This window comes from Rutilus rutilus (genome assembly GCF_951802725.1).
Source record: "Rutilus rutilus genome assembly, chromosome: 14".
Lineage (NCBI taxonomy): Eukaryota > Metazoa > Chordata > Actinopteri > Cypriniformes > Leuciscidae > Rutilus > Rutilus rutilus.
In genome coordinates, this window is record NC_140219.1 from 16,218,065 (window position 1) to 16,238,524 (window position 20,460).

At 37.1% G+C, this 20,460-nt stretch overlaps 2 protein-coding genes across 3 annotated transcripts; one reads left to right on the plus strand and one right to left on the minus strand.

Moving 5' to 3' along the window:
* The first annotated feature begins 807 nt into the window (after positions 1–807).
* Positions 808–11,711, plus strand: ctso (cathepsin O). 2 transcript variants are annotated; one of them, XM_084429619.1, is made up of 8 exons: positions 808–1,155; positions 1,665–1,773; positions 1,852–1,991; positions 2,507–2,674; positions 7,697–7,818; positions 8,394–8,557; positions 10,275–10,367; positions 10,908–11,711. In XM_084429619.1, the coding sequence occupies exons 1-8, from the start codon at positions 982–984 to the stop codon at positions 10,940–10,942; spliced, it is 1,005 nt and encodes a 334-aa protein (XP_084285745.1). In that variant the 5' UTR covers positions 808–981; the 3' UTR covers positions 10,943–11,711. The 2 variants fall into 2 exon arrangements, with proteins under 2 accessions (XP_084285745.1, XP_084285744.1); XM_084429618.1 differs by lacking the exon at positions 10,908–11,711 and having other exon boundaries at positions 10,275–10,813.
* A 1-nt stretch (position 11,712) lies between these two features.
* On the minus strand, positions 11,713–16,641 carry tdo2a (tryptophan 2,3-dioxygenase a). The gene is made up of 12 exons (XM_084429617.1): positions 16,544–16,641; positions 16,301–16,403; positions 15,875–15,965; positions 15,384–15,454; positions 14,266–14,393; positions 13,836–14,022; positions 13,500–13,607; positions 13,308–13,419; positions 13,162–13,219; positions 12,631–12,710; positions 12,367–12,457; positions 11,713–12,173 (listed from the first exon to the last, which is right to left on the minus strand). Exons 1-12 carry the CDS (start codon positions 16,576–16,578, stop codon positions 12,020–12,022), a joined length of 1,218 nt encoding a protein of 405 aa, XP_084285743.1. The 5' UTR covers positions 16,579–16,641; the 3' UTR covers positions 11,713–12,019.
* Positions 16,642–20,460: the final 3,819 nt, after the last annotated feature.

Genomic DNA, 20,460 nt, shown 5'->3' on the forward strand with positions numbered 1-20,460 from the left:
TTTTAGTATTGTTTATACACTATTATAGTATTTATACATTTTTTGTATTTGCTTTTATATTTATTTACAGTTTAGTTTTTAATTTAATACGCCTTTGTCATTTTATTATAGTTAAAATCTTTATATTCATGCAGCTCTTTTTAATCCAGTTTAAGATTCATTAATTTTAGTACTTCAACTTCAACCTTTTTTTTTTTTTCATCTAATATTTATTTTTTATTATATTTCAGCTTCATAACAGAACACTCTCATGGATGGATGGATAAATGAGCTTAAACTGGCGCTATTTGAGTCAAGTCTGGATTGGGAGTCCTGTCATGCAATCAGAAAGGGCATCAGCCTCTTTGGAGTTTAAATACCCGGAACCAAAAAAAGAAAGAAGAATGAAGTAGATTTTTATTTAGGAACACTTAAGATGAAATATTATTATTTAAAGCAGTAGTAGAATTTAAAAAAAAATATGTTGCATGCTACTAAATCACTTTAATATAGATTAGCAGCTTCAGAAAATAATTACATCAGGAGAATATATCATTAATGATGCCATCACTTAGTACTTACTTTTATAATAACTGAGTTACATGGGCACCATTAAGTGTGTGACCTTTTAATTTCATGGAAAGCATTAAGAAAAAAATAATTTATTTTGAATTGCGTATAATTAGACGCTTCATAAACGCTATTGGATTAAATTCATGTAATACAATGCATTTGAGAGTTTAGTGTCTTTAACCTTTTCGTCTGTGATTCCTTCGGTGCTTTGGTTCCGTTTTACATTCCAAGAGCCTGTCTGTGTCCCGCAAGTCCGCAACCATAGGTTTGTAAGAGGGCGCTCTCAGGTAATGTTTTCATCAGCCGCTAGAGGGCGATAGAGCGCTCTGCTCTGCTTCTGCTGCAGGAAATTATCTACAGCAGAAATGAAAGTTGCTAAAGAGTACTGCAGGCAGGCTTTTCTAAACGTTTGCTTATGGTTCCGTTTAAATGGCGTTTCCTTTAATATTTGTTGTTTTGATCATTTACCATGAACTGCTCACGGGATCCATCAGCGTCGAACTAAGTAACGTTAGGAAATATCTGACGGACGAAGAACGACTGATGACTTTTCAGCAAGAAAATGAAAACAACGAACTCTATCAGAGACTGATTAATTTCCAGGTATATTTAGTGGACTAACATTAATATCTCACATTACAACGACAGCATTACATCCATATCATAAGAACTCATTCATCGACAATCGCTGCCTATGATTAAGAGACAATGGATGTGTCTCATAACCTAGCGAGCTGCCTAACTAGACAGTATTTTCAGGCATCATGAGATGAGGACTCTCACAAATACAGCTCAATGCGCCTTGGATGCCCAGAAATGCTGTCTAGGTAGGCAGCTTACTCGTTTTTGAAGGCAGCCAATAACTAGAGATTATTCTAATGTATTTAAATATTGGAATTATAAAGTAAATCTACAGTTACTGACCATGTCTCAATACTAGAATTTGAGTTTTATAGTATATGAATACATATACATATAGAGAGAGAGAGAGGCAATGCCAGTGATTCCATTAGTTTCTGTCATGTGATATAGCCTACTTCCTCATGTGATTCAGATCTTACCTGTTGCACAACACACCTTTGGTGATGTCTTCTTGTTTTGTCACATTGTAGAGTTCCCTCAAGAGACAAGCCTTTCTGAACTCACAGTTGAAGAAATCAAACCGTTCTGCCCATTACGGCATCAACCAGTTCTCTGACTTCTCTCCGAAACAATTCAAAGGTGAGTATGGATAAGGATGCTTACAGATGAATTCACTTTTTATATAATGGCAACTGACCTGCCTCATTTGATTGTCAGAGCGATATCTCACAGCTCGGGCTGAGACGGCTCCAAAGTTTGACCCATCTAGGGCTGGATTTCAAATTAAGACGAATTATCCACCCAAGTTTGATTGGAGGGACCATGGAGTTGTCGGACCAGTACGAAACCAGGAGTCGGTAGGGTTTAGATTTTAAAGTCACCATGAAATCCAAATTTGACCATTTTTATTTTTTAGGGAATATTGCAGTATTTATTATAAATTATCTGTGCCCATCATTATTATTATATTTTTAATTCATGCCCTCATAATCTTTAATTAAAGTAAGTAACTTCCCCCTCTTCTATTCTCTGATGATGTGTTTACTGGCATCAGGGTGGGATCAACCTGTCACTCACATGAGATCACAACAATAGCAAACCACAACCATCCACTCAATTACACACTGACAATATCAAGTCCCACCCTATATTTTTTTTTCATTTGAGAAGCTTTTCCACTTGAACATACGTCACAACAGCGAGGAAGAGATCATCACAACTTCTGTTCCGTGCCGACTTCAAGATTAGGCTTTAGATCTGAACGTCACATTTTTTCACTCGTGCATATACTCAGACTCAGAACATATGACTTTTTTGTTACAGTGTGTAATAGATATGTTTACTCTGCATTTCTTTTTGCTCTTTCTTGCAGTGTGGAGGTTGCTGGGCCTTCAGTGTGGTGGAGGCCATTGAATCCGTGTCAGCTAAAGATGGTGGAAAACTACAGCAGCTCAGTGTGCAGCAGGTTATAGACTGTTCTTATGAAAACCATGGCTGTAACGGTGGATCCCCTGATGAAGCTCTGTACTGGCTCATACAGGTGCTGTCTAAATTGATCATAATAGTGTATCCAACTACCATTCGTTTTAATTGCTTTGACCAATGGTGTCGGATCCTGCTCCTTGCGGGCCAGTCTCCTGCAGAGTTCAGCTCCAGTCCAGTCCTAATTAAACACACCTCAACCAGCAACTCAGAGTCTTCCGAATTACTAGAAACAGGGTTCCCACGGGTCCTTGAAATCCTTGAAAGTTTGTGAATCTGAAAAAATGTTTTCAAGGCCCTGGAAAGTTTTTGAAAATAAACATACATAGAGACAGGTGCTTGAAAGTGCTTGAATTTATTTTGTGCAAGAAGTTTTCTGGAAATAATTCCATATTCACTCCAGTCCCCTAATGTGTTATTTTGCCAACAGTTCATGACCTTTGCATACTAGTTTGCTTGATTTGCACTAGTTAAGAGCATTTACGCGTTACGTTACCAGGGTTTTTCCTGCATAGAGAATTATGAGGCGGCCGCCTTCGTCTCTCGACAATAAAAAATAACTAGGGAATCACCGAAAACGTGAGGATGATTCTGTTTTATTTCATTTAAAGTAAGTGGTGATTGATAGCCTATGGTTGATAATAATATAGTCCTACCTAATGTACTGACGGTAACAATGTAGCGCTGTTGAGGCTCGCGCAGTTATTTATAACATATAATAGTTAAGAAACAATATATAGCCTAGGCCTAGGCTACACGCGACCAGAGAGCTGTTTGCCTGAATGCCATCAAGATTGAAACCGAGACGGATTTCATAACAGTTCAATAAACAAATAGTTAAAATTAAGTCACTTACATTTTAGACGCAATGACTGTTTTTGTTCTGTTTCAGCAGCGAAAATAGTTCCAAACAAAGATCACCGCAGAACCATCGCGCATGGCATGCAACAGTTGTTGCATTACTGAATGATTCAGCGTTTTGAAAGAATCGGTTGAGTCAAAGATTCAATTACCCATTCATAAACTGCCTCATTCTGAATAAATCAGCCTTTTGAACGAATCGTTTGAATGAATGACTCAATGACTCGCTCATTAAGACGGTCGCCTGCCGCCTCCTACTGGCGGTTTAGTTTCATAAAGTATCATTCTTTTCAACATTCCTTATTTGTATATTCAAAAATATTTAAAAGAATCTAAATTAATACAGTTATTATTTTTCAATGTAAATTATTTAATTGGATTGGTAACAGCCTAGTGTCTTATTATATTATTTGATCAAATTTAAGAATTTGAAATGAAAGATGGAGCATACATTTAATAAAATTAGGGGAAAATGCCCTTTATAAAAGGTACAAAAAAGTAGTGTATTCAAACAGTAATGTAATGAAAGATTGAAACAACAATGAAATTAAACAATTGAAGTTTGAAGGGAGTAAAGCCTCTGTTTAGGCTATTAAGGAATTATGTAATTTTGCCAAAAGAAGAACTTTTATTTTAAATAAATGTTCATTTTAAATCAGCCTACTTCAGTGTGATATGTTACCATACTATCATGCTTAACAGTGAGAATCTGAATAATTGTAATGAGATGATCAGATGCAGATATCTAAATCAGAGAATATAGGTGGTTTGCGGGTGGATTATCTATTTTTAACAGTGGATTTGGGTGACTCAAAGTGCACCAGATTAATGAATTTATCTTTAAAATGTACAAACTTTTCTTACGGGGGGCATGCCCCCGTACCCCCCTAGAGGTACCAAGCTCAAACAATGTGGGAAACACAATAGGCTATGTGATGATCTACAAAAAATATCATTTTTATTATCTTATTATTAAAATACATTAATAGGATTTTACCACCTCCGCCTCATTTTGAGCCAGGAAAAACCCTGAGTTATGTTAAGTGTTTCCCGCATGAGGTACTTGCCATGAAGTTCACGTGCGCATGAAACTACGATGGTACCTCATCGTTTGTTGTTGGACACAACAAATGTGTCCCCGCATTAAGTCCTTGAATTTGAGGGTATTGGACCTGGAAAGTCCTTGAAAGGTCCTTGAATTTGAAGTCAACCAAGGTGTGGGAACCCTGTAGAAACTTCCAGGCATGTGTTGGAGCCGCACTCTGGATTGCAGGACTAGACACTCTTGGCTTTAACCAATAGTTTGTTATGGCATATTTTCTTATGCGAGGAGTATATACAGTGAGGAAAATAAGTATTTGAACACCCTGCTATTTTCCAAGTTCTCCCACTTGGAAATCATGGAGGGGTCTGAAATTGTCATCGTAGGTGCATGTCCACTGTGAGAGACATAATCTAAAAAAAAAAATCCAGAAATAACAATATATGATTTTTTAACTATTTATTTGTATGATACAGCTGCAAATAAGTATTTGAACACCTGTCTATCAGCTAGAATTCTGACCCTCAAAGACCTGTTAGTCTGCCTTTAAAATGTCCACCTCCACTCCATTTATTATCCTAAATTAGATGCACCTGTTTGAGGTCGTTAGCTGCATAAAGACACCTGTCCACCCCATACAATCAGTAAGAATCCAACTAACATGGCCAAGACCAAAGAGCTGTCCAAAGACACTAGAGACAAAATTGTACACCTCCACAAGGCTGGAAAGGGCTACGGGGAAATTGCCAAGCAGCTTGGTGAAAAAAGGTCCACTGTTGGAGCAATCATTAGAAAATGGAAGAAGCTAAACATGACTGTCAATCTCCCTCGGACTGGGGCTCCATGCAAGATCTCACCTCGTGGGGTCTCAATGATCCTAAGAAAGGTGAGAAATCAGCCCAGAACTACACGGGAGGAGCTGGTCAATGACCTGAAAAGAGCTGGGACCACCGTTTCCAAGGTTACTGTTGGTAATACACTAAGACGTCATGGTTTGAAATCATGCATGGCACGGAAGGTTCCCCTGCTTAAACCAGCACATGTCAAGGCCCGTCTTAAGTTTGCCAATGACCATTTGGATGATCCAGAGGAGTCATGGGAGAAAGTCATGTGGTCAGATGAGACCAAAATAGAACTTTTTGGTCATAATTCCACTAAACGTGTTTGGAGGAAGAAGAATGATGAGTACCATCCCAAGAACACCATCCCTACTGTGAAGCATGGGGGTGGTAGCATCATACTTTGGGGGTGTTTTTCTGCACATGGGACAGGGCGACTGCACTGTATTAAGGAGAGGATGACCGGGGCCATGTATTGCGAGATTTTGGGGAACAACCTCCTTCCCTCAGTTAGAGCATTGAAGATGGGTCGAGGCTGGGTCTTCCAACATGACAATGACCCGAAGCACACCAAGCATATCAAGGTTCTGGCGTGGCCTAGCCAGTCTCCAGACCTAAACCCAATAGAGAATCTTTGGAGGGAGCTCAAACTCCGTGTTTCTCAGCGACAGCCCAGAAACCTGACTGATCTAGAGAAGATCTGTGTGGAGGAGTGGGCCAAAATCCCTCCTGCAGTGTGTGCAAACCTGGTGAATAACTACAGGAAACGTTTGACCTCTGTAATTGCAAACAAAGGCTACTGTACCAAATATTAACATTGATTTTCTCAGGTGTTCAAATACTTATTTGCAGCTGTATCATACAAATAAATAGTTAAAAAATCATACATTGTGATTTCTGGTTGTTTTTTTTAGATTATGTCTCTCACAGTGGACATGCACCTACGATGACAATTTCAGACCCCTCCATGATTTCCAAGTGGGAGAACTTGCAAAATAGCAGGGTGTTCAAATACTTATTTTCCTCACTGTATACACTATTGTTCAAAGCGTTGGGGTCAGTAAGATGAAAGAAAGAAATTAATGGTTTTATTTAGCAAGGATGCATTAAATTGATCAAAATAGATCTTTTCCACTTCCTATTCACCAAAGACTCCTGGAAAAAAGGAATCATTTCCACAAAAATATTAAACATTTGTTTTCAACATTGATGATGATAATAAGAAACGTTTCTAGAGCACCAGATCTTCCTAAATATTAAAATGATTTCTGAAGGATCATGTGAAACTCAAGACTGACTGCTGAAAATTTTATTTTAAAATATATTAAAGGTTATATCAGTGATTTCAGGCCCAAAAAAAAAAGATCACATTCATCTAATCTTTCCTAACGATCCGCTAGCTGCCCGCCCCATAAGCATGCCATCAAAAAAACGCGTCTCTGTAGGCAGCCTAGGCTCTGAGATCTGCACACAAAAACAATTGGTTTCACCACCACTCAAAACCAAAATAAATAGTGTTCCAACCAATCACCGACAGGGGGTGGGTGTTGTGAGGTTTTGTGCTCGTGCACGGCTGCACGCGAAGTCGGAGCTGAAGAAGAAGTTGGCTCAAAACCTCACAACACCCACCCCCTGTCGGTGATTGGTTGGAACACTATTTATTTTGGTTTTGAGTGGTGGTGAAACCAACTGTTTTTGTGTGCAGATCTCAGAGCCTAGGCTGCCTACAGAGACGCGTTTTTTTGACAGCCTGCTTATGGGGCGGGCAGCTAGCGGATCGTTAGGAAAGATTAGATGAATGTGATAAAAAATGTTGGGCCTGTAATCACTGATACAACCTTCAAAGCAGTTCATTTAAATTGTAATAATATTCATCTATTTTCATCTAATAAATTCAGCCTTGGTGAGCATAAGAGAGTTCTTTTAAAATCATTTAAAAAAGTTCTTGCCCCGAACTTTGTGTGTAACACGTTTTAGTAGTTCTATTATCATTTGGATCATATTCCCTAAATTTAGCAAACAAAACGCATCATTTTACAGCTGATTACAAGCAGTAATTAAGTTGGTAAAAGTGCTGAAATGTATTGTGAAGTCTGCGTTCTAAGCTTTTAAATGACATCTGTTTTGTTTGTTTTTTTGTAACAAGCATTTTAATTAGGATTTTAATAAGGGTTTTAATTAATTAGCTAGCCGCTCCAGTTCTGAGAGGGTTAAAACTCAAAGTAAAGTTGTCGGTATCATCCACAACAAGCTGCTAATTAAAGATGTCTGTTATGCTCCCAGAAGTTCCATAATTGGCGCACCTAATATCCTGTTTTGTATGTCTGTTTTATTTCAGACCAAATTGAAGTTAGTGAATCAGGCGGAGTATCCCTTCAAAGCCGTTGCTGGAAGCTGCCAGTACTTTCCTCGTTCTCATGATGGAGTGATAGTGAGGAATTACTCCGCTTATGACTTCAGGTAATAGATGAAGCATGCAGATACCTTGAGCTTTACATCAACAGTCAGCTGTGCCAGTGCATTAAGTGCAGTGTAGACCTCGTGTACAATTAAATCATTAAGGTTGAAGTTTGTTGGGATGTGGGCCAATGTTTTATGTTTACTCATCTGTTCTTGTCAACTCTGTTTGCCACTCGGGGTCACTGACTGTACACTCACTAAGCTCACATACGGCTGGTCAAAAACCAAACGCAGCACTTCTGACCTGTGTTTCGGTGTTAACATTTATGTCAGATGTCACTATGTCTTGCATTGTGCTCTTTCTGTGGCATGGCATGATTTCTTCCCTTACCAACTGGGTCAACCAACCATTTTACTGGTTGTATGGTTTCCATTTCTGTCTCAGCCTGCAGGGAAATCTCATGAATGCATTGAATTGATCAAAAGTAACGGTAAAGACTAAAAAAATCTGTTTTAAATAAATGCTTTACAATTTGGATGGGCGGATTTATCATTACCCATGTTGTGCAATGTAACGTCTGAACTAAGTAAACCTAGTAAGTACTGTATACATTGGGATTGATATGTTGTTCTAGTGTACATGAGGAGGTGATGATGAGTGTCCTGGTGGAGTCTGGGCCTCTAGTGGCCATTGTGGATGCCATCAGCTGGCAGGATTACCTGGGCGGCATCATTCAGCACCACTGCTCCAGCCACAATGCCAACCATGCCGTACTAATCACCGGTTATGATACCACAGGTACACACACACACACACACACACTCACACAGACAGTTAAACTCTCTTTACTTGTGCCTCAGAGCAAACAAAGGTTCAGATCGCTGGCCTTCACGGATTACGTCCTGTCAAGGGCACACAGTTGAGCCGACACTGGCAAATACTGGCCGTGTGCCAACATCCCAGAAAACTGCCTGATGTGTCTGCGGTTTATTCAGCAAGCTGTCCGCAGCGTTTATACACTCCTTTGATTTGTTTTCTCCTGTTTGTTTACTAGTTTGAATAAAGTACTTGCTATGTAAATTAGAGAAAGTCATGCACCATTAGCTTAAAACTGCAAACAATACATGAGCGTTATTGTAATTAATCAGTTTGTCAAATCTGTAATTCTAGTAAGATGCTTTTTGGATTAGTTTGGTATAATTTAGTATAATTTAGTTTAGTATACATACTAAAAATAAACAGATGCACATTTTGACAGAAAACAGGGTCTAATTTTTATACTTGTGTATACTTTTGTGTATACTCTTATTTACAAAAATAAATCAGCACATATGTTAGAACATTACAGTACATTATATTGACAGTACGACTGTATGAAGCCCACTAAAGAGACCCGGTGATATGAAAAAATATGAGATGGGATGAAAAATGTTATTTCGAAACATTTGCGTTCCCCTGAGAAAGAAACAATTCCCCATCACCGTGTCACTTTATGGGCTCCGTACAAATGTGTACTTAAAGTACCGTGACTTAAAGGGTTAGTTCACCCAAAAATGAAAATTCTGTCAGTAATTACTCACCCTCATGTTGTTCCAACCATGTAAGTCTTTCGTTCATCTTCGGAACACAAATTAAGATATTTTTGATGAAATCTGACAGAATTTTGACTCCTCCATAGGCTTCCAGTGTGACCGAAACTCACCGGCCCAGAATAGTTATTAAAACATCGTTAAAATAGTCCAAGTAACTACAGTGGCACTACATTAAGTTTATCATGCGACGAGAATACTTTTTGTGCGCAAAAACAAACAAAAATAACGACTTTATTCCACTTTTCATTTCCTTCTCTCTGGGCCTCGTAGTGTGTTTGCGCTGCGCGTCTGTGTTGCACGTCATCACGCAACACACACATGACCGGCGTCGGCCAATAGTGAGCCTACGTGGTGACGTGTAACACAGACGCGCTGCGCAAAAACACTACGCGAACCAACTAGACATCCAGAGAGAAGGAAATGAATAGTGGAATAAAGTCGTTATTTTTGTTTGTTTTTGCGCACAAAAAGTATTCTCGTCGCTTGATATACTTAAGATTGAGCCACTGGAGTCACTTGGACTATATTAACGATCTCTTTAATAACTTTTCTGGGCCAGCAAGTTTCGGTCACACTGGAAGCCTATGGAGGAGTGAAACATGGCTCAGATTTCATCAAAAATATCTTAATTTGTCTTCCGAAGATGAACGAAGGTCTTACGCGGTTGGAACAACATGAGGGTGAGTAATTACTGACAGAATTTTAATTTTTGGGTGAACTAACCCTTTAAAACTGCAAACAATACATGAGCGTTATTGCAGTTAATCAGTTGCTTTTTGGATTAGTTTGGATATAAATAAATAAAACTCCTGTTTTGTTTCCATACCATTATAAGTGTATGCTATGTATTATGTCTTTTTTGTAATTAATCATTTCCCATCTCAGGTGTATTATCTCTGAAATGTCTTCATATTTTATCACAGGGGAAGTGCCATATTGGATAGTACGCAATTCCTGGGGGACCTCATGGGGCGATAATGGATATGTTTACATCAAAATAGGGAACAACATGTGTGGTAGGTTTGTGTATGACCCACTTTTAATGCTTTTTTACTTTGTTGACAGTTTCCCAGACAAGTGATAAACACAATGCATCCTGCTGCAGGGAGACATTGTGTGCGTTCATAAATATTCATGAAGTGTTGGACGTTGGCAAACACTCAATACTGTCTGCAATGAAAAATCCTATGATTTTTATTCAAATCAGATAATTTGTAAATTATGTAGTGAGATTATTTTTGGTTACACTTTATTTTTAGGTGTCATTGTTACAGTGTAATTATATATATTAAGTGCTGAGTAATATTAAGCAACTGCATGTACTTACTATAGGGTTAGGGTAGGATTAGGGTTTGGTTGAGGATTAGTTGCATGTAATTATGCATAATTTACTGTTATTACTATGGTAAGTACATGTAACATATGTAAAGACACTGTAAAATAAAGTGTTACCTTCTTTTTCGATTGTGATCTTGTTTGTCAATTACTTTGATTGACTTTACGCAATGTCAGATGAGAATCAACAGCCACTCTTTTTTTTTTCTTTTTTTTTTCAGGAATTGCTGACAATGTTGCTGCTGTTTTTGTGTAATTGTCAATGATCTTTTGTACTTCCATGATAAGACCGTGGCAGATCGACATTTTAAAATATCACCCTCAGGACAGAAATCCTCCTGTGTAGCTGATGAGAACTGAAAAAATTATCACGTAACAAATCCTGTTGCCTCGTGAATGCAGAGCAAGTACGCTGCTATTAGAGCTAAATATATCATATTCTTAATCCCAGTCACTGTAGCCCAAAATAATCGGAGTCAGAGCCAGAAATCCTTTTAGTTACGAAACGCACAGTCTTTTAAGAATGTTTTAATCTTCAGAAAACACTGTTAGTAAGTATAAGTGCACAACTGAACTGAACGCTTACTATATTGTGACATTGCACTGATGTTGGACACAAGTGAACTCATGTAAGAAAAATACTAATTACAGCCTTTAATATGCAAGTCCTTATCACTACAGTACATTATGTACTAGATGCTCAGAATTTATCTGCTTTTATACACATTTGTAACTTTAAACTTGGGTTACACTTTAATAAGGTGTCCTTGTTACAGTGTAATTATACAAATAAGTACCGTTATAATTTGCTGTTACTATTACTATAGTAAATAAATGTAAGATGTTACAGGGAAACTACAATAGAGTGTTAACCAAAGTTGACTTTTTATTGTGTTTATCAATTGTGGTTGCATTTGAGGAATAATCTAACATGTTTACTGATATTAAATAAACTTGTATACTATTCAAGTACACATTTTGACAGATGACACTTTTTTTTTCCCAAATAAACAAGAAGTATCATAATATCTGTATGTATGCTCTTTATTTACAAAATATAAATCAGTTAACTACACACGTTAGAATATTACATTATATTGACAGTATATAAACAAGTGCAATAACAGTGTCACTGATTTTTTTGACGCTGGTTTAGAATTCCCGTTTTGAACATCTGTAAAATCAGCACAGCTTTGTAGCCTCTCATTCTACCATTTAAAAAGTCTTTAGTGACAAATGTTGGTGATGGGAGACTTGTGAGGGTTGAAGCTTTTTTTTCTTTTCTTCTGTGCTCTATAAACACTGTTCATCCTTCCCTCATCCTCCCATCTGTTTAGTCTGAGTCATCGCTGCTGCAGTAGGAGCTGTCACAGCATTCGGCCGTGTATAGGAAGCTGTGCTCACTCGGGTCCAGCTTGGGTACCCACTCCCTCGGAACCAGGAACGTGGCCAAGTTAAACAGATCCACAAACACCTTGTACCGATCACTGGCAAAACATAGTCAGGTTCATGAATAAGACATATCAATACATACTGTACTTGTGTTTGAGTGGTTTGTGTCCAGGAGATGACTTGCCTATTGCTGCCGATTCACATTTCATTTAGCATTATTTTTCGCATGGATAATTCCAGCAGATGCAGGGTGCTTCATCTGGATTTGTCCCAGATTATTTGGCCTACCTGACAGTGGAGCGCAGATACTGGTAGCCTGAAGAGCCACCTGTGCCGCCTTTACTGCCAATCATCCTGTGCACCATACACACGTGGTTGTCTAGGGGGAAATTCAGGTATAAATTATGCAGGAAGTAAAAAACGAATGCATTATTGATAAGCAGAAGAAAACCTTTTGTTCAGTGTTGACACTTCTAAGAGGCTTTGCCCTACAGGGTGTTTAAGGTCAGATTTATTTGCAGTTTTGAAGCTGTTTTCAGTGGTGTCACGTACATCTCCATTTTGTCATGAGGGTGTCGATGTCCATCAGAGATGTCAGGAGTTGGAAAGGAACCTGAAATCGAGGCTCCTCCCTGAGAACAGACGGTGAGAAGTTGAGTTACAAATGAGATTTTTGTTCTTCATCAAGCTAATGAACCATGGTATTCTTTGAAGTACCATTGGATAATCTCTCTCTCTCTCTATATATTTAATTACAATGACATCAAGAAATATATCAAGAAGTACCATGATATTACTGATTTCTTATCTGATACCTCTGTACCACATCTGGTTTTGAAAGAATATTTGTAACATTTACAAAAATCTGAAATGTTTCTTGAGCATCAAATCAGTATTAGAATGATTTCTGAAGGATCATGTGACACTGAAGACTGGAGTAATGATGCTTTGACATCATTAACATAAAAAAAAAAGTCTTGAATGATTATGCATACAACATAACTTTTACTTTGAAGTTGAATCGATCTCTGTTTGGATAGAACAGCATCTTTTTACTAAATTAGCAGGTCATCTTAGACGTACCTGTAGAAGTATATCATCAGGGCTCCCTGCAGTGCTTTATAGGACAGCCTCCTCTGACCTGCACAGACAGAACAACATGTCCCACTGTAACAGCTAGTGGATGTGGCACTTGACATTGACATTGTATACACGAGAGGTTTGCTGACCGGTGCTTAGTAAGTGAACATGTCTTCTCTCATCAAAGAGCGATAAGAAAACGTCTCTCTGCTTAATGAGCTCGGCCATCATCTCCTCTTTCATCTCCGAGGCTGCTTTTTGCTATTAAGAGGAAACATGAGTTATCACTTAAAACTTCGTTTTGAGAGCTGCACAGAATTATCCAGGGATCCTGCACAAACCTCTATATTTTCTTTCTCTCTCCTGAGCCCCTCGAAAATGTTGGCTTCCAGTTTCCCCCAAAAATTGAAGCCATCTTCCTCCAAACCTGGCGTTCTCTCCAGCCATTGCTGAAAAGTATTGATTGCTTATGAGAAATGTTAAACGCCAGGTAGCTGTCCGCCAGATTAATCCTGACTTGATAAATAAATTGTCCATGTATCCTATTCCTCTCTGAATACCAATAACCCGCAAAGAAGTCCAGTAAGTTACAGCTCTTGTGTTGCATTTCCCCGATTACACATTGATTAATACAGTATTCATGACTTCTCTTATAATGTGATTTCCCTCAGGTTTACCTCCACTAACTGAAGAAGCGTGGGCTCCTGCTCTGAGTGGAGGAGCAGCTCATTTTCCTGGTCACAGAAATTATCCCGGTAATGCCTTCTGTTGTAGGGGACCCTCTGGTTTTGTGGGACCCCAATCTTGTTTTCCAGCAGTCGAAACTGCAGACTCTGGAAGCCCGAAGCCGGCGCGAGATATTCCCTGTGCACAAAAACACGCAGATCAATCCAACTAAATACAATTATGCTAAACTGCCATTGACTTTGATTTAAGAAAATTAGTGCCATCTAATGCTTATTTGTTGAGTTAGCTATATCCAGTCTCTTGAGTGTTAGTACATTTCCAACAGCAATTTTGCTCAACCAATGCTGTTATCTAGGAAATGTAAAACTTGTTTTCAGGAATTGCTTTTCATTGTCAAAATGAGAACTATATAAACCTTACCTGAAGTCATAGAAGTCTAAGGCAGTCATGGTTTCCAGAACAGAGAACTGGTCGAGCAACAGTCTGAATATCATCACAACCCTTTGGATACGAGTGTTGACTTTGAGCATGTTTCGCTCGTCACGTACCTGAGGAAACAGCGGTACGGTTAGATTCACTTTCATCAGTCTTCATAAAGTCCCTGAACCAGGACATTTAACTAGAGAAGTATCTTAAACTAGACTGAAGGTGGCAGCCTCATGCTGCAGTGCGCATTCTTTCTTTCAACTGAACTACATATATCATAAAGCTGAAGGCTCGGGCTGTTTATCATTGTCCAAAAGCCCACAAACAATAAATGAACTGAATTTTCCATTAGAAGTAACAAGTATCCCAAAAATTCGTACAAAACCCTGCATAGCATACAGTAGCATCAAAATAGCTTGGGGTATAAAAAAAAAACTTTTGTACGAGCGGTTTACCATTAATACTTTTATTCAGCAAGGACACATTAAATTGATCAAAAGCAACAGGAAAGGCATTTAGAATGTTTTAGAGATTTCTATTCCAAATAAATGAATGCTGATCTTAAAAAATATGTGTGTATATATATATATTACAGTATTTTCAATATTGATTATAAGAAATTATTTTTGAGCACTAAATCAGCATATTAGAATGATTTCTGAAGGATCGTGTGACACTGAAGACTGGAGCAATGATGCTTTGTCATCATATGAGTAAGTAACACTTTAAAATATATTCAAATAGAATATATATATATATTTTAGCACATAAATGCAGCCTTGGTGAGCAGAAGAGACCCTTTCAAAAACATTTTAAAAAATCAGGTAATGCCCTGATTTTGTCTGAGCTATTGATCCAGATGTTTATGAAAATCATTCATCATCTCTTGCTAATCTCTTCTTTGTTCCCTGTCAGCCTGAACCTTCATTAGATGTAATATTCTCATTAAAAAAAAACACTTTTTTAGGTGACTTATTAAATGTTAATCTTATTGCATTCATTAAAAGCAGGTCCATTCAAGTTTGGAGAAAAATGGAGCTAAATCTGATAACTGTAGCTGTTTGTGAACCACTAACACAAATCTTTTTTTGTATTTGGGCTAAGTTCCTCACATGTCCACTGATGAAGATTTCTCTCACTGAGTCCAGCTCCCACAGAATTTGTTTAAACCACAGTTCATATGCTGCAACAGAAGGAACAAGTTAATCATTTCTTCAGGTTACATATGAAAAGTCATTACGCTTCAAGGTAAACGTACAGAAGTGCAGTGACATTGGTCTCTGGGCTTCTCTAATGAACCTTTATGACAAACTGTATGAAAAAAGCATGTATTTATGGATTATGTTTGTACAGTATGGATTATGTGTAGTCGTGTAACTCTGGATTGTCGACGATTGTTCACATGACGTGCGTTACATTCAGCTTTGAGCTTTTGATTTAGTCTTGCCTATTTTTGGTTGCAGTGAAACTTGTCAACATTCAGCGTTATAAACAAGGAAATTAGTTTTTTTTTTTTTTTTTTTCTGTCGTGTTTTGGGAGCGTTCATTGGAGAGAGGCTAAGACTGATTTGCCCAAAGGCTGTTTAGCTTTTGTGTGGCTCACCTTGATGTGTGACGATGAACAGATGTTCGTCGTGGATCTTGTTTCCCTTCAGCTCACTTTGAAGCATCTGAGATGTCACTATTTTATCCAGCTGGGGATGAGAGAACATTTTGTTTCATGAAAAGCAAGCCCAAAAAAGTCTGTATATAACCAAACTCGGTGTGTCTATTTAAAATAGAACATAACAAACAAACTGCATCACCGTTTGCCATGAAAATCTGAGATGCATGCAATTTCCAGCATTAATTCATTTGGAAACCTAGAAAGAACCCCATGGTGTTCTGATCGCACAGCCCATTATAATACGCTTTAGATTCGAGGACTGCTCACCAATTAATCATGAACTATTTTAGGAGAAGCTATGCCTTATGCTTATTAAAATATATGAAAATGTCATTAATATGCATGAGTTAATATGCCGTTTACCTGCAGATAGTCACCATAGATAAGACCTCCTTTGCTGGCCTTGTTAATTCCAGATTGAGAATCATCATTCTCATCTTCTTTCAGATGCTGCTTACTAGCTGACCTGTATTTCCATCAAACACAGAAACATTAGTGTACAACATTCAGCGTAGGTTTGTGTTCTAACTGGTTTCATATATGGCAGTGATGATTAACTGTATAATCTCAAATTGCTCAAAAATGTTGAAAGCTGAAAATACATACACAAATTTCTTCTGAAAATATGGACATCCACTCATGGCTGAAATTTGAATATGTCAAGCTGGACTGCTTTCTTTTACTCAGCTTTTAACTGTCAGTTCTCAAGGATGGTCACGCATTTTATAACTTTTCCCCACATGCTGACTGACCAATCATCTCTAGATCCATCCCACCTCCCTTCTGGCCATGTTCACCCCGGCGGACATGTTGTACTTTGTCTTGTTCTTATCTTAGGTGAAATCGAACTGAAACAGGTGAGTTGAAACAGAACTTTGACTTGATAACATTATGAGCAGGGCATTTATACATAACTTGAACGAATGTGGGATGCCAAAGGGTTCAGAAGAACTTCAAGAGCATTCCTATTTTTACTGCCATTAAGAAAGACTGAATTACACCTTGTTCTATTGTTTTGCCCCTGAACAGCCCTTTTACATAGTTTTACAATATTTCTTTGTCATTTATTATGTGCATTTGTCATTTTAATAGATAATATATATATTTTAAGTTTTAGTAATTTGTCTTTTGTCATTTATTATTATTATTATGATCATAATTATTATTTAATTTCATTTAGTTACCAAGATACGGAAGCGTATTGCATTCACTTGAGAAAAAAAAAATCTACTCTGTTTTTCTGAATTAATGAGTTAATTATCTCAGAATTACGAGATAATTTTTCATGAAAAAAAAGTTTTTGCTCTGTTTTTCTGAATTAATGACTTAATTATCTCAAAATTATGAGATAATGTTTTCTTGAAATAAAAATATTTGCTCTGTTTTTCTGAATTAATGACTTAATTATCTCAGAATTATGAGATCATTTTTCATAAAAAAGATATTTTGTTCTGTTTTTCTGAATTAACGACTTAATTATCTCAGAATTCTGAGATAATTAAGTCATTAATTCAGAAAAACAGAGCAATTTTTTTAAAATGAAAAATGATCTCATAATTCTGAGATAATTAAGTCGTTAATTCAGAAAAACAGAACAAAATATTTTTTTTATGAAAAATGATCTCATAATTCTGAGATAATTAAGTCATTAATTCAGAAAAACAGAGCAATTTTTTTAAAATGAAAAATGATCTCATAATTCTGAGATAATTAAGTCGTTAATTCAGAAAAACAGAACAAAATATTTTTTTTATGAAAAATGATCTCATAATTCTGAGATAATTAAGTCATTAATTCAGAAAAACAGCAAATATTTTATTTCAAGAAAAAATTATCTCAGAATTCTGAGATAATTAAGTCATTAATTCAGAAAAACAGAGCAAAACATTTTTATTCATGAAAAATTATCTCGTAATTCTGAGATAATTAACTCGTTAATTCAGAAAAACATAGCAAAAAAAAAATTCATTAAAAATGATCCTGTAATTCTGAGATAATTAACTCGTTAATTCAGAAAAACAGAGTAGATTTTTTTTCCTCAAGTGAATGCAATACGCTTCCGTACCAAGACAACATTTCTATTTTTGTTTAAGTTTTTCATCTAATATTTATACTTTATTTTATTTCAGCTTTATTTCAATTAACAAAAATTTTTTTTTTTGGGGGGGGGGGGGGGGGGGTGGTGAATCAAAAATCGATTTCATTTCTGGAATCAGATATAGCCTAGTAAAGGTCAGGAATCGGATACTTGCAATAAAATTCAAATTGTGATTCTGCTTATCGATTCCCGTGTGTGCATTTTAATGTGATTTCAAACTATTTCAATTGCAAGAAGACGCAAAAGAGAACTTAATTCGGCACTCGCGCGCTGTTTTCTGTACGCACATATGCAAAGCGTACGTAGAGAGCCGCCTGTCATATAGTGCGCTCATCTTCTCGCTCTTGAACGAACAAATACAAACAAAATATGTTCAAATATTCTTGTAAACACAGTCGGTTTTGTCTTAAGTGAACGTAAACAGTTGAGAAAGAAAATGCATGTGTAACAGTATATTGGATCTGCGCGTAAGGTCTTAAAGTGACAGCAGCCTAATATGGTCTGTCATAAAGGTTAAATCAGAGAACAAAAGAAAAATAAAATCACTCATTGATCTTGACTGAATAACATTTGTAACTTTAATAAGGATTATTCTATATTTTATCTATAAAAAGAAAACTATGCAATCAATTTACATTTGATTTCAATTTTTGGATTTTGGAGGACTTTACACCTCTGGGACTTGAACAGTTGTGTTTATTTGTGCCATTGCTAATTTGTTTATTTGTTCTTATTTTATTACTGACTGTTTACTTGTCTTTAAAAATGTTTGAAATGTATACAAGTTGGTCCAGTTGTTTTTGCCGTGTTATTTTAGTTAAAAATGTTCTTTGGGCTGCTGATTTTTGTTCATGGAATTCAGCCAGAACAAAATGTTTTACCAAAAGACACTGAATCATTATTTTTGATATCTAAATGTTTGACTTTTACTGGAATGGAATGGAATGGTTTACTGGAATGGAAACTGGGATTTGATAAGAATCGGAATCAATAAGAATCAGAATTGATTGACAGAATCAGAATGGGAATTGCTAAAATTCAAATGACCCAACCCTGATGTGAAATATATTCTATGATATTTTCTTATCAAGTTTTATATAGTAGTGCTTGCCACACTAAATTTGGTTCTGTTACATAAATGACAATGTTTGACGTGTGATGTCAGTCCTGTTAAATAATCACTGTTAAAATCATCTGCTCACGCTCTCCATTGTGCTTCAGTGATGCTTTTGGATTTTTGAAGATGGAATTCTGTGTGTAATGGATGCAAAAATGAAGTTTCGAACAATGCCATTCAACATGAAATGCGAGTCATGTGACATTTGATTTGTTCTCATAAATTATTTCACAGTGGAGTCATGTATGCCTGCGTTATCTTGGAAAAGCTAATATTAGAGAGTGTCTGAAATATATTTAAACTCTTTAGAGTCTTTGATGATCTGCCTATGTGTGTAAATATACATGGTTTTTAGCTGAACTGTGGGTGAATAGGTGAACTATGCTAGCCAGAACAGATTGTGAAAGGTTAGAGGATTTGGAATGACAGTCAGGGGATCTGTTGTGTGTGTGTGTGTGTGTGTGTGTGTGTGTGTGTGAGAGAGAGACAGACAGCAGGCTTGTCTTTGTCTTGTGTCCTTGTAAACACACTGCTCGCTCGGGCTCCAGAGTTTGCTGATATTGAGCGGTCTGTGACAAGGATTGGGCGTCACTGTCTTCACACCTTTTGAGAAGAGTTGGCTAATCCATCAAATCTGCCACTTGAGGCATAAACAACAAAAATGGCTGTTGAGAGTGACCTTCATAAACCAGTGTTATTTTAGGGATTTAGTAAAACTGTGTGCGAATAAGCTAAAATGTCTCAGAGTAAAATGAACCAACCCATTAGGAAGTATATGTTTGCTGGGACTTGACTGTGCATAAATGTTGTGTTTGAGGAGTGTTAATGAGGAGTCGGGGCTGAACAGCATGGTGCATCTTGGATTTAACCAGAAAACAGAGACCATGGCTAATACGGGTGAAACCAGGGAAGGTTTTTCCTCAGTGCATTTGCATAACATTAGCATGCACTGCACTAAAACAACACAGTGGTGTTGGTGACATCATCTGACCTTGCCTCGCTCACTCTTGCGTAGTAAATATGATGGCAATTTCCTAAAGGAAATGTGTCTCTTAAATATAAACCATGCTTAGTATTAAAATCATTTATGCCTTTATGCATTCCATTAATTTGGCCTTCATCCTAGCTTCAGTTAATTTGTTTGAGAATGGGGGTTTGTCACGTGCCTCTCTAGCTTTCCAGTAGAATATATTTTGCAGACTGTCGTGGGACCCGCAGAAAGTTCCAGCTCAAAAGGGGCTTTACGTAACGCTTCCCTTTAAAAAAAAAAAAAAAAAAGTACAGCTGTGTTATGTAATCTCATGTTCT